The sequence below is a fragment of the Pristis pectinata genome, chromosome 2 (assembly GCF_009764475.1).
Source record: "Pristis pectinata isolate sPriPec2 chromosome 2, sPriPec2.1.pri, whole genome shotgun sequence".
Lineage (NCBI taxonomy): Eukaryota > Metazoa > Chordata > Chondrichthyes > Rhinopristiformes > Pristidae > Pristis > Pristis pectinata.
This window is the reverse complement of record NC_067406.1, coordinates 63245935-63260170: the sequence shown is the minus strand read 5'-3', so window position 1 is coordinate 63260170 and position 14236 is coordinate 63245935. Positions and strand designations below refer to the sequence as shown.

At 39.0% G+C, this 14236-nt stretch overlaps 1 protein-coding gene across 2 annotated transcripts in view; it reads left to right on the top strand.

Annotated features, from left to right (window-relative positions):
* The window catches only part of LOC127580246 (PGAP2-interacting protein-like), a 64587-nt gene extending 50560 nt beyond the window's left edge, over positions 1-14027 (top strand). Inside the window, exons 15-16 of one of the 2 annotated variants that reach the window (XM_052033400.1) lie at positions 7364-7519; positions 12131-14027. In XM_052033400.1, the coding sequence (XP_051889360.1) occupies positions 7364-7519; positions 12131-12233 (259 nt within the window). In that variant the 3' untranslated portion in view covers positions 12234-14027. The remainder of the gene's footprint in view (positions 1-7363; positions 7520-12130) is intronic. The other variant, XM_052033408.1, reaches the window with a different exon arrangement.
* Positions 14028-14236: the final 209 nt, after the last annotated feature.

Here is a 14236-nt window from a genome sequence, read left to right as displayed (position 1 = left end):
CTCTGCTCCTTCTGTAATACTGAGCACTCAGACTTCCCCATTTTGTATCCTTTTTCTCAATAAATGACTCTGAGATACATCCCCCCCCCATCCCTTTATTTTCCAAACGTGTTACTTTCACACAGTCTTTCCCTTTATGTATATAATTTGATAAGCTTATGCTTTTGCCATTCCAGTGGATTGGTAAGGATGCTATTTTCAGAATCGCACTACAAATGACCTTTTGAGGGGCTGTTATGCAGTGACTGTGAGAAACGGTTCACAAAGGGGATACTGGAGATAACAGGAAGAGTCATAGGAAGTCAAGTGGAGATGGAAGGGAATGAGGGTGAAGTTATTTTCACATTGATGGTGGCTATGGGAAAGGAGGAACAAGGGCTGAGACCTTGGGCAAATTTGGGTGTAAGTAGGAAGAGACTTGTGAACAGCCAATAGCTGGGACACACAGGATCATGGGTTCTTCAAATGCTTTTAATATTTTGGTTCCTTCAAATTAAATTCTCCCATTTGTTCCCTTGTTTAAGTATTCCAGTGAGGTTAATGATGGAGACTAAAAGCTGAGACTTGGGCTGGTTCACAGTGACGCATGGTGGCCTCTGTCTGCAACTGCAGGCAGAATCAAACAGTTTATCTATGAATTTTTTTTAACGTGACCTTTAATATTGTGAACGCCTTTTGGACATAAAAGATATAAAGGATAAATGATATCCTTAAAATAAGTTTGCTATTGACAAAACTTGGAACTTCCAAATAAAACCAGAAAATACTGGCAAAACTCAACAAGTCAGGTGGTGAAAGAAACAACTAACGCTTTGATTGATGATCCCAGTTCAGATGAAAGATCTGAAATATCAATTGTTTTATTTCAGATTTTACAGCATCTGCAGTAGCTTCATTGTAACTTTCAATCTGCTTTGAGAAGGAATATATGCAGAACTTCTTGCTATAGATGGACGACTAGCACATTAGGAAAGGGATCTGCAATACATGTGCAACTTCAGTAGCAATTGCACTGTACGTTACTGCTAACTAAGGCTGTAACTGTATTGAACGGAAAATTCCAGATACTGCCTCTGTTACACAGTTGTGCTGCTGATATCAGAAATCAAGTCTATCAACTTTCACTTGCAGTTTCTGATTTTGCTGTTCAGGTGAATTAATTAATCCCTTTTCTAGCCTTGATTTATTTATTTATTTTAGATTTATTATCACTGACTTGTGTGTCATGATGAAGGGTCTTGGCCCAAAACGTCAACTGTTCATTTCCTGCCATAGATGCTGCCTAATCCGCTGAGTTCCTCCAGCATATTTTATGTGTTGCTCCAGATTTCCAGCATCTGCAGTCTTTTTTGTGTGTCATGAAATTTGTTGTTTTGCGGCAGCAGTAGAGTGCAAAGATATAAAGTTGCTATAGATGACAAAATTAAATAGTGCAAAAAGGAATAATGAGGTAGTGTTCATGGGTTTCATGGACTGTTCAGAAATCTGATGGCGGAGGGGAAGAAGCTGTTTCTGAATGTTGATTGCACGTCTTCAGGCTCCTGTACCTCCTCCCTGTACCGAGAAGAGGGCATGTCCCAGACAGTGAGTGTCCTCAGAGACAGATGCCACCTTCTTGAGGCACTGCATCTTGAAGATGTTCTCAATGGTGGGGAGGGTTGTGTCCGTGATGGAGCTGGCTGAGTCTATAACCCTGTGATCTTGTGCATTGGAAGTTCCATACCAGGCTGTGATGCAACCAGTCAGAATGCTCTCCACTGTACATCTATAGAAATTTCTAAGTCTTTGGTGACACACCAAATCTCCTCCAACTCCTAACGAAGTAGAGCTGCTAGCGTGCCTTCTTTGTGATTGCATCAATGTGTTGGGCTCAAGATAGATCCTCTGAAATGTTGACGCCCAGGAACTTAAAGCTGCTCACCTTTTCCACTGCTGACCCCTCAATGAGGACTGGTGCGTGTTCTCCTGACTTACCCTTCCTTGGTCTTGCTGACGTTGATGGAGAGGTTGTTGTTGTGATGCCACTCAACTAGCTGAGCCATCAAGGTGCATTGTCTTGTGACTGTTGATCACAGTATTCAGCTCCTCCAGTACCAGCTTGACATCTGCCGGGGTGGGATGTACACCACTACCAGGATGACGGTGGAGAATTCCCTTGGCAGGTAGAATGGGTGACACTTAACCCCCAGATGTTCCAGGTTGGGGGAGCAGGACTGAGTTAATCATGAAGCAAACGCCGCCTCCTCTGCCTTTACCTGATGCCGCCATCCGGTCCATGCGGTGGATGGTGAAGCTCTCAGGCTGGAGCGCTGTATCTGGAGTGTTGGGGGTGAGCCATGTCTCTGTGAAGCAGAGTGCACAACAGTCCCTGATGTCCCTCTGATACTGCAGTCTTGCTCTGAGGTTTTCAATTTTATTTTTCAGAGACTGTACATTAGCCAGGAGGATGGTAGGGGAGGGGTGGCCTTCGGGCCCTGCACTTCAGTTTTACCTGGATGGCTTTCCCCTTCCAATTCTACTCCTACCACTGATTTTTTTTTTAATCTTGTTGACTCCCTTAAGGATCTTGCACGCCTGCTCCCATAATCTGGAGAAACTGAAGCTCATTCCCCTTATTCTGATGGCTAAAGGATTTTAGAGACATTGTTCATGAATTGGTGACCAGCTATCTTCTGAAAGCAATGAACTTACTGGATTCTGGGAATAGATGGCACTTTGGGAGCCAGCTTTTGATAGCAGATTATTGGTGGTTTTTTGTCTGATGGTAGCTCCACTCTCAGAAAGTGGCTTGGTGTCTGGCATTGGTAATGATGTGATTTCTGATGGTTATCTTTCCACAAACTGGTGAAATGACAAGCTGTTCTTCTCCATGTAAAATTCAAATAAAAATTGATTTTCATTCCTCTCTACTTAATTGATCTCTTCAATAGACAAGGTTGCCGAGCTGTCAATTTAGTATGGTTTATGCATTTTATGATATACGATATGCATACAATGGTCAATGCTAAAGTACAATGCTAAAGTTTCAAAGTCGATGTTTCTAGGGAAGTATTTGTGCATAACTACAACATGGGGCATTTTATTTTACTATTTATTCCTGATTTCCAATCCTAGTGGTCACAAACCAGCAACAAAAGAAACACACTGAGCATGATTCAGTGTTAAAAACTATTTTATTAATCACTACTTATGATAATACGTAAAATAAAAGTAAAAATGTTAGTATGTTAGAATTCAAGAATGTTAAACCTCGAACGTTAACCCCAAACCTAAACTCTTCGTGTGTGTGTGTGTGACAAAGTCCAAAACTCCCAGTTCCTGAATGGTTCTTAAAGTTCAGTTCCGCAAGCCATAAGGTGAAACATGAGCAAGGGCTTCTTCAACAACCACCGTTGTCTGAAGATAAGATGTAGATGTAGAAAAACATAGAGAGAGTACATACGAAATCCAAATGTTCCTCGATGGAACCCAAACGACACTTCAGTGTTTACTCGGTAGTGACTTCCTCACCCCGAAAGCATCCGAACCGTGGTCGTCCACATACAAATACCTGTTTCCTTCTACAGGTCAGCAACAAAGTGAACTCCACCGGATTACTTCCAACTTCCATACATGGATTTCAGTGGCAAACACAGTTATTGTTTCTCATCCATCGATAGAGAAAACAAGCAGGCTGGTGTCTCTCTCTCCCTTCTCTCTCTCTCTTTCTTCTTCTTCTGACTTCTTCAACACGTCATTACGTCCTTTATCTTCTATTGACGTAAGCACGCCCACACACACATACACACACACTCTCTATCTTAAAGGGACTTTCACTGAGTCCATAACACCTCCCACCTAAAAAAAAAAATTTTCCCAAGAAAATTTTAACCGCGCATAGAGTTAGTAATGTTAATAATTATCACGCTACACAACTACAGACTATCAGATTAGTACAGATACATGTTTCCCATTTAACATCGGGAAAGACAATCAGCAATCACATTATCTTTGCCTTTAATGTGAGTTATCATGAGATCAAACTCTTGCAAAATTAAACTCCAGTTTAACAGCCTTCTGTTCTTGTTTTTGACTCGGCTCAGAAACACCAATGGGTTATGATCTGTATACACAGTCAATGGTTTCTGAGCGGTGCAAACATATACACTGAAATGTTGCAAGGCTAAAACAAGCGACAGTAATTCTTTCTCTATGGTGGAATAATTCTTTTGATGCTCATTAAATTTCTTTGAAAAGTAAGCTACAGGATGGTCAATATCATCAAGGTCACCCTTCTGCAACAACACAGCTCCTGCAGCTTCATCACTGGCATCTACTGCTAATGAAAATGGCTTTTCAAAGTCAGGTGTTCTGAGCACAGGATGGTAGCATAAAATGGCTTTCAGCTTCTCAAATGCTTCTTGACAAGAATCTGTCCAAACAAACTTGCAGAGAGATATTGTTAGGTTAAGTGGTCAAATTTGGTAGATGAACTATAATGTGGGAAAATGTGAAGTTGTTCACTTTGGAAGATCGTGTGAAAACACAGGTTATTAGAGAAAGACTGCAGAAAGGTGCAACACAAAAAGATTTGGGGGTCCTTGTGCATGAAACACAGAAAGCTGGCATAACAGCATTAGCTAATGGAATGCTGGCTTTTACTTCAAAGGGGTTGGAGTATAAAAGTAGGGAAATCTTACTGCAATTGTACAAGACACTTGTGAGGCCACATCCTCTGTGAACAGTTTCATCCCCTCTATTTAAGGAAAGATATATCATCATTGGAGGCAGTTCAGAGCAGGTCCCAGGTATGGAAGAACTGTCTTTCGAGGAAAGAACAGGTTGGGTCTGTACTCATTAAAAAATTTAGATGAGAGGCAATCTCAATGAAACACATGAGGTTCCTTGGGGGATTGACTGGGTAAATGTTGGGAGGAAGTCTTCATTTATGGGACAGTCTAGGACCTAAAGGCACAGACTCAGAAAAAGGGGCTGCCTGTTTAACACTGAAATGAGGAAGAATTTCTTCTCTCAAGAAGTTTTGAGTCCTTGGAATTCGTCCCAGAAAGCTGTGGAGGGTGAATCTTTAAAGCTGAGGGTGAATCTTCAAACCTAAAGAAATTTTTAATTAGTAAGGGAATTAATCAGTAAGGCTAAGGGAAAGGACAGGAAAGTGGACCTGAGGAAAGTTGAATTAGCAATGATCTCATTGAATACCTGAGCAGGCTTGAGGGGTAGAATGATCAACTCCTGTTCCCATCTCTTCTAGTTTTATACTTTAAAAGTAAAATTCAGGGTAAATACTTAGGGGTATAGAAAACAGTAAATTCTGAGAAATTCATTTAAAATCAAGCTTTATTTTAATGTCACCAAGATCAAAGAAGGTTAAAAGTGAGGAGATCATACAGCTTTTAATATGCATGTCTACACCTTGCAAGAGCAATGCAGTTCACTGCCCTACCCTTTCTTCATAGCCTTTTCTTGCAAGTACTAATCCAGTTCCCTTTTGAAATCCATGATTGAATTTGTCCCAAATTAATTGAAATCTGATTCTCTACATTTCTAAATGTTTAAAAAATGAGGAATTTAGACATCATAAAATACCATTAAGAAATGTTAGCGTTGAAATACATTTATGTATTTGGGAAGCAGATTGTATTGCAAAATGTTGAAATATACATTTAAAGTCACATGTGATCATTGTATTATAAAGAACAAGTATTTACAAATTCTTATTAAAATAATTTACCATAGAACCATACAGCACAAAACAGGCCCTTCGGCCCACCATGTTGTAGCAGTCTAGCTGTGCATTGTATATTATGATTAAATGCAGTATTTATTTTTGTTAGTAAGTGTTTTAGCAAATAAAGGCCCTTTTACATTTAAGTTCCAATTTTTTATTTTTCTGCTTATTCACAACAAAGAGTCTTAACAGACATCATCTTGATTTTGGAGACACAAGAGATTGCAGATACTGTGACCTGGAGCAACAAACAAGATGCTGGAGGAACTCAGAGGGTCAGGCAGTACCTATAGAGGGAAACGGGCAGTCGATGTTTTGTGTTGAGACGCTTCGTCTGGACTGAAAGAGGGGTGAGGGGAAGGCTGGAGCAAGAGCTGGCAGGCGATAGGTGAATCCTGGTGAGGAGGAGTGAAAGGCAGAGGAAGGAGGGGAGAGTGGAAATAGCGACAGAATCTGGGAGGTGATAGGTGGAGGTGACAAAGGGCTGTAGATAATGGAATCTGATAGGAATCGAGGTGAGGGAGAGGAGCCAGTGGGAGGAATGTGTGAGTGATGGGCAAATGGAGTGGGTAGAGGAGGGAGGAGCAACAGGGTGATGGTGGCTGGGGTGAGTGTGCGAAGAACTGGGTAGATTTGGAGGAGAGAGAAAAGGGCCAGTGGGGGAGCAGTTTACAGGAGATGGAGAATTCAGTGTTCATGCCATTGGGCTGTAGACTACCCAGACAGAGTATGAGGTGCTGTTCCTCTAGTTTGTGTTTAGCCTCATCCTGGCAGTGCTGGAGGCCGAGGACAGACATGTCGGTGTGGGAATGGAGAGGAGAATTAAAATGGCTAGCAACTGGGAGCTCCAGGTGGCCAAGGCGGACAGAGCACAGGTGCTCAGTGAAGTGGTCACAAATTTGCGAACATTGCTTAATTAAAATCAATTGGATGCTTACTGATGATATATTTTAAGATAAGGCAGGTGACCGATAATCAAAAATGTTGCTTATTTGAGTGATTCTTTTAGACGATGTTATAATAGCTTTTTGAATACATCGGATTCTATTTGATACAAGAGAAAGGTGTATTAAATGTGTGGCAAAATTATCTCTCAATCTCTAAGTGCATGAAAGAAGTTGTCTCAAACTATCTTCCATTTAAAAAAATTGGCACTGAAAATTTACATCCATGATGTGCATGCATCATAGTGACTCGATTTATTTTGGTTGACCTTTGCTGTCAAAAGTGCTTACTGTAAATTATTTTAATATGTGTCTATCAGATATAATTTTGGAATTGTATATTTTGGAATTCTCTGGGCAATTTTTAAGAAAGGAACTTGTAATAGGCTAAAATGGATAAAATAGGTGATTCAATCATGAGGCTGTTGGTGAATGATCAATCATTAACTTTGATATACTAATTTATTGTTGGTTAAAGAGCTTTTTATCCCCCTTCCTAGTTGGAAGCCATCTATGACACCATTTCCATGACATAGGTGAAGGCAGCTAAAGCAAAGCAAAAAGGAGTGTTCCAAGATATGTGAGAGAGAATCTTTACTAGTTGTTTCAATTTAACTTGTGTGTCAAGACATCTGCTTGACAGTGTATAAATATTGACTTAAACATACTAGCAAGTATCTATCTTTTGTTGTAGGTTGGGCTATGCCCGCATTTCACATGGTGGCCTAAGTGATACAGAAGTCCAGCTGGGGAAATTTCGGATTCCTGATGACCAGAATCATTATGAAGATAATAACAAGGTTGAAATTGATCCTGAAAAAGTACCTGAAGAAATTCACTTTAACCCCAGGTTAGTGACAGGGAAGTTCGTATCAAGGGAAGGCAGTGTTGATAATTTAATATGGCATATGGTATTAAGGCATTGAAAATTATTCCTTGTATCCTTATGACATAGAGGAGGCTATTTGGCCCCCTGAGTATGCTGGCTCTGGGAGCATTCCCATTAGGCCCATTCCTCTTAGTACATTACTTGTAAGCTTTTCTCTCTCACATGCCCATGAACTCCCCCCTACTTCTCCTGTTACCACCTACATTAGGGACAATTTACAATGCTCAATTAATCTACCAACCAGCCTGTCTTTAGGATGTGGAGGGAAATGGAGAAATCCACACAGTTACAAAGAGGACACACAAACCCCAAAGGGTCAGCATCCAAGGTCAGGATCAAACTCTGGTTACTGGGGTTGTGTGGCAGCAGCACTACTTGCCGCGTACCTTAAATGTGCCTCAGACACAAGTAAAAATCAATTGAATCAATGAGCCCAGTATATAGACCTGTATTACGATTAATCCTCATAACCCTAAATGCTTCTCATCATAAGCTTGTTATCTGGCAGAGGAAAGAGAGCAAGAAAAATAATAGTATAATTTCATTTCAAAGAAAGGTAATTCAGTTGAATTCTTTGCCAATCCCCAAGGTGATCAAAATGAATTCCAGGAGACTACAATAATCAGGAGGCACATTACATAACATCACATCTTGGCCTTAGCCTGGAACCTAGTTGCCTTTGGAGTTTTTGACTCAGACTGTAGAATTGGAATAAGTCCTTGTCAAGAAGTATTATCCAAAGAATTTGATTACAAAATCTCATCAATAATACATAGAGATTATTGAGTAATTAACAAGATGTCATCAGTTCCATCTTGGATATAAAGGGAGTTAAAAAGATATATATAAAAATATTTTAAAGTCTTTGATTGGAATTGTGTAAGGTGGTTGAATGGCATATTGCAAGGAGACTTAAGGAGAATTGCGAGGTTTAAAGGGTTATAAAGGGAATTCTATAGTCAGGATATGGTGGCTGAAGGTATCTTTAATCATAAGAGAATAAGAATGAGGCCATCTGCCCCTTCGAGCCTGCTCTGACAGGCATCAAGACTATGGCTGATATTCTACCTCAAAGCCATTTTCCTGTGTTATACCCATATCTCTTAATTACCTTAATATCCAGAAATCTATTGATTTCATCTTTGAATGAACTCAATGACTGAGCCTCCACAGCCCTCCAGGAAAGAGAAATGTCACCATTTTCTCCTCATTTCAGTTTTCCATGGCCTAACCATTACTCTGATTTTTTTAACCTCTGATTTGAGACTCCTCAGCCAGGGTAAACATCCTTTCTGCATTCACCCTGTTGAGCCTTCTGGGAATGTTGTAAGTTTCAATGAGATCATCTCTCATTCCTTTAAACTCTGGAAAATACAAGCCTAGTCTACTCAATCTTTCCTCATATGACATATCTGCCACCCCAGGAATCGGTGTAAAGAATCTTCACTCTCTCTGTGGCAACCTGTTTGAGGTTAAGAGACCAAACCTGTACACAATATTCTAGGTGCAGTCTCACCAAGGCCCTCTATAATTGCAGTAAAATATTTTTACTCCTGTCCTCAAATTTTCTTCCAATTAAAAAGCAACATATATGCCCTGCTAACTGCTACTAATGCTTAGTTTTCAAGTGACTTGTACAACTAGATCGCTTTAAACATCAATATTTCCCATTTAAAAATACTCCACTTTTCTGTTTTGTGCACCTAAGTGGATAACCTCTTACTTTTCCAGATTATATTCCATCTGTCAAATTCTCATCTTCTCACAATGCTTCTTTAATATCCTCTTGAAGCCTCTTTACATCATCTGCACTACTCAGAATCCTGCCTAGTTTTGTGTCATCAGCAAACTTGAAATGTTACATTTGGTCCACTCAGCCAAACCTTTGATTGTGAATACCTGAGGCCCAAGCACCAATCCCTGTGGTGCCCCACTAGTCACAATTGAACAATCTGAGACAGACCCATTTATTCCCACTCTTTTCTTTCTGTCTGTTAGCCCATTCTCAATCTATGTCAGTACCTTAATCCCAATTCCACGTGTTCTAATCTTATGGGCCCACACAGGAGGTTGGTCGAAATCAAATGTCCTCTTAAAAAAAAATATAAATACACCATTTCCACTTCCATGGAACAAAAACAAATCAACAGTCAGTTAGGAAAGAAACACGAATACTCTTCTGTATGTACCCATCAAGAATACTTCCAGTATAAAATCACTTGCTACTTTTATGCATTTGCAAAAGGTCACTTACTCTCGCATAAACCACATTCTTAGCTTCATGTGTTGATCCATTGCTATGTTTCCAAGGTATCACTTCATAAAGATTTGATTAATAAATCAAAGGACGATCAATAACAGAAACACTTTTCTACAATATTCAATTTAAATAATATTGCATTAACAAACAGGATCCATTTAAGTGGAAAGAAATCAATTTAAATTTGCTCTGCAAATGGGGTAGGTGTTATTGATGTGGCCCATATGGAGAAATGCCTTCAGTGTGTCTTTAAAATATGTCAGAAGGCAAGCTATGATATATCTTGCCATTTCAGACATGACCAACCAGGCATATTTGTAACTTGAAGTATTATTGGGGTTTTCCAAGAGCAAGAAATGCTTATTAGCTCCATTGCAACAAAATTGCATTTTTCAGATTAATAGCAAAGGATTGTTTCTTCATTAGGTGCTACATAAAATCCATATTATGCCAGGAAAACACAGCTAGCAAGGCCAGCAAATGGAGAGTTTCACTGCACCTTTCCTCTATTACAGGCTTTTAGTGGCCCGCTGTGGGGGTTCTGGTAACATACTGAAGACAAGGAGATAATTGTTCTCCTCATCTTTTGTGTTTTGATGTAATCAGTCCCAATCTTAAGACATGGCCTTGGACTCTATCACAGGGAAAGTTTTTTCTTAAACTATCTATTTATACCTCTCATATCTTTGCATACCTCTATCAGATACCCACTGAGCTTCCTCTGCTCCAAGGAGAACAAATCTGTACCTATCCAACCCTATTTTGCTGCTACCCAGATTAATTTATTTCTCACTTTTTTCAAGTCTAATGAAGGATCCCTCAGCTGAAACATTAACTGTTGTTCTTTCCACAGACACTGCCTGACCTGCCCAGTTACCCCAGCATTTTCTGTTTTTATATAATGTTGGCTCAGTTGTTCTTATCCTACTTGCATAAGCTTAGCTTGTCAGACAGATCCCACCACCTTACCATTAACAACTCATTACACAGGCCTAGAAGCTTAATAATTATCAGGCAGTTATGTGCTGATAATTGTCCCCATTAAGCCATTTCAACTCATCCTAATGCAATAGTAGTATTTGTGAACGTCCAAATCATGCATCCTACATTTACCCCTAAATAATTAACGTATATAACAAGCAGAAGGGGTCTCAGCACCAATGCCCATGGTACTTCACTGTTCACAGGCTTCCAATCATATAAACAACTCTTCACCATCAGCCTCTGCCTCCTATAACCAAGCCAATTTTAGATCCAATTTGCTAATTTGCTCTGGATCCCATGGTGTCTAATGTTTTGCGCCAATTTTCCATGCAGGACTACATTAACTGCACTACCCCCATCAATGCAACTTGCTGCCTCTTTGAAAAATATCAAATTGGTCAGGCAGGATCACCCCTGACCATCTTTGATTAATCCTTGCCCTTCCAAATATAGATTAATCCTGTTCCTCAGAACTTTTTCCAGGCCTACAATTACCTGGCTTATTCCTGCTGCCCTTCTCGAATAAGGGTACCACATTCGCTGTCTTCCGGTCACCTTGTATTTCACCTGTGGCCAGCAAAGATTTAAAAATTTGTGAGGACCCCAGTGATCATATCAGCCAAGGATCCATCTCTTTGGATTCTGGAGATTTGTCCACCTTTAAGCCTACTAAGACATCTAATACCTCCTCCTTTTAATGGTAACTTGTTCCAGAACTTCACCGTTACCTCCCTTAATTCTCCTAGCTACAGTTCTCCTTAGTGAATACAGATGAGAAGAATTCATTTAACACCTTACCAATATTCTCTAGTTCCATGCCCATTTGCCTTTTTGGTACCTTTTGAGCCACACTCTTTCCCTGGTTACCCTCTTCCTTTAATATACTTATAAAATGCTTTGGGATTTTTCTTGATATTTCGTGCTTCCTCTCTTCCTCTTGCCGTGCTACTTTCTTTTTTAAGTACCTCTTAAACTTTCTATACTCCTGTCAGGTTTCCCCCATTTTCACTTTACTATACCTGTTATATGCTTGAAACACACAATCATCAAGTCCAAAGTGCTCTCCCACTGAATATCCAGCCACTTGTTTGGTTACAGTCTCTAAGATCAGGTCCAGTACTTCCCTTTCTCTAGTAGGACTATCTATGCACTGTCTCAAAGACTTTCCTGAATGCATTGTAAAAAATCCACCCCACCTCCCCACTGAGCCTTTCGTACTAAGGTTCCATTGAAACAATGACTACACCATGTTTAATATGAAACTATGTGGGACAACTGGTTAATTTGTTTTATGTTTCCATTAATACCATTAGTGTTTTCTCTCCTAGGTTTGGATCCTTTAAGGTTGGACATAACCATGAACACATTCACCACTTTCATATGAACACACCAAAGTACTTCCTTCATCAGAATGAAAAAGGGAAAAAATAAAATACACATATGATTGCACTAATAGTTACAGGAATCTGTTTGATACACATTTAATACTTCTGTATATGAGCAAAGTTGTATAACTCTTTATTAAGAATCTTCCTGTGCGTTGGCAGGAACTTTAAAAACCATGTACAAGGCCAATGTTTTATAATACAATCTACAGCATTTATTACTAAATTATGAGAGTTTGCAGACCACTTTCATAACAATCTATGTTATTGATCATTCATTGCTACCTATTATGTCCCACATACCTTTCAAATACCTCTAATTGTATTTTTTTTCTGATATACACAAACTGAAAACCTACAGACGAAAACAAAATAAAAAACCATACATAACCGGTTATAAAATTTCCCTATTGTTACCTCCATGAACTTGGAAATGTTATAATCATGACAGAAAATGTCCTTTGTCACAGTATGAGCAGATAACTGGGATCTGACAAGGTTGTCTTGACCCAGAAATGGTGGAAATAAATAGTTATGCTTTTATAAAGATGGGTAACCTGCATTTTAGTTTCAAACACCATACCATCAAAGCCCAACAGTCATTCAGATGGGTTTCCCTACAGTATTATGCTTCTTTACCTTGTTGGAAAACATATAGAAAACTCACACTAAATTACGTAAATTGTTTTGTACTTTATTCTTGGTTTTCCAAAGAAATATTTGTGGAAAAGGTCTTGGAAAATGGAAATTCAAAATGTCAGTATGCCTTGCTGAATAATACTACAGTAAAATTCTGATAACCCCCACCCTCGGGACTTTGGTGTCAGACTAACAGATTTTCTGGACTATTGGATGCTACACCAATTAATATCCCAACACACTTAAAAAAATTTTAAATGCAGTGTAATTTTTTCAGTGAATCCAGTGACATAAAGAGAGAAGGAAACTGAGTCCTAGTGAGTTTAAAGGGATTGGGAAATAGAATCCTGTGAGCTTCAGGTTGTATGTTTTAGCACTCCATACCCCAGCTCTGGCCACAGAACAACCCACATTTTTGGTATTCCTGACCCTGGCTGCACACCCAACCCACAATCCAGACTCTAGTTCTGGCCATACAGCTCACTTGCACTGCCTTGGCACAAACTCAGGACTAATGAGTGAGCCAGATGTCGAACCATTGGGATTTCTGAATGGCAGAGGATTATTAGAGTTTTACTGTATATAAATAGATAGTAAGTGTAGAAAACAAAATGGAATTAATTATAAAATTGGAATAATCTTAATAAGATAGATAGAGAATGGACCACACTGACTTTTCGAAGTATGGTTGTAAACAAAAAAAGACCTGTAGGATTGAGGTTTGTACCAGAAATCTTCTATAAAAGAGAATGCTAAGCCTCAGCTTGATCACTTACTCCATTTTCGTCAACTGCCATCCTAAAAAGTATATTGGAACATAGGTGCAATGTAGATTCATTAGGATCATTGCAGTTAATTTTGAAGAAGTAAATAATTGAGGTAGTCACTGGAGCAGGAGGTGCCTAAGTATTCAAAATGTTGAGAAGTTGAAAGTAAAATATTAGTCTCACTGTTCAGTGAAATTAGTGGTGTAAGGTCAAAACTAGAATGAAGTGAGAGATTAGAAGGTTATTTATAAATGGCTACTAAGACAAAATCACTTGTGGCATATCCTTCAGAACTGTGACCTACGCTTTAAAAATGAGTGCTTTAGCATTTTCTGAAAAGGATATGAAGGGTGCTATATAAATGTAAGTGTTCCTTTTGTAAAGAATATGAAAATTTAATTTTTGTAGAATAATAGCAACAGCCTAAAATTTGATTGGCTGAAGAGATGACTTTAACACTGAAATTTCTTATATCCATTGTGCCTTTTAATAAAGTGTGAAATTTACAATACCTGAATTTTTTTTATTGTATCATTAACATCTTTCTTCTACTTTCCAAGATGTACTTGATCTACTTTGAGATAATTTTACAAAAATTATCTTGGTGGAGACATCAAGTATCATTGTTGGTCAAATGGTCTAA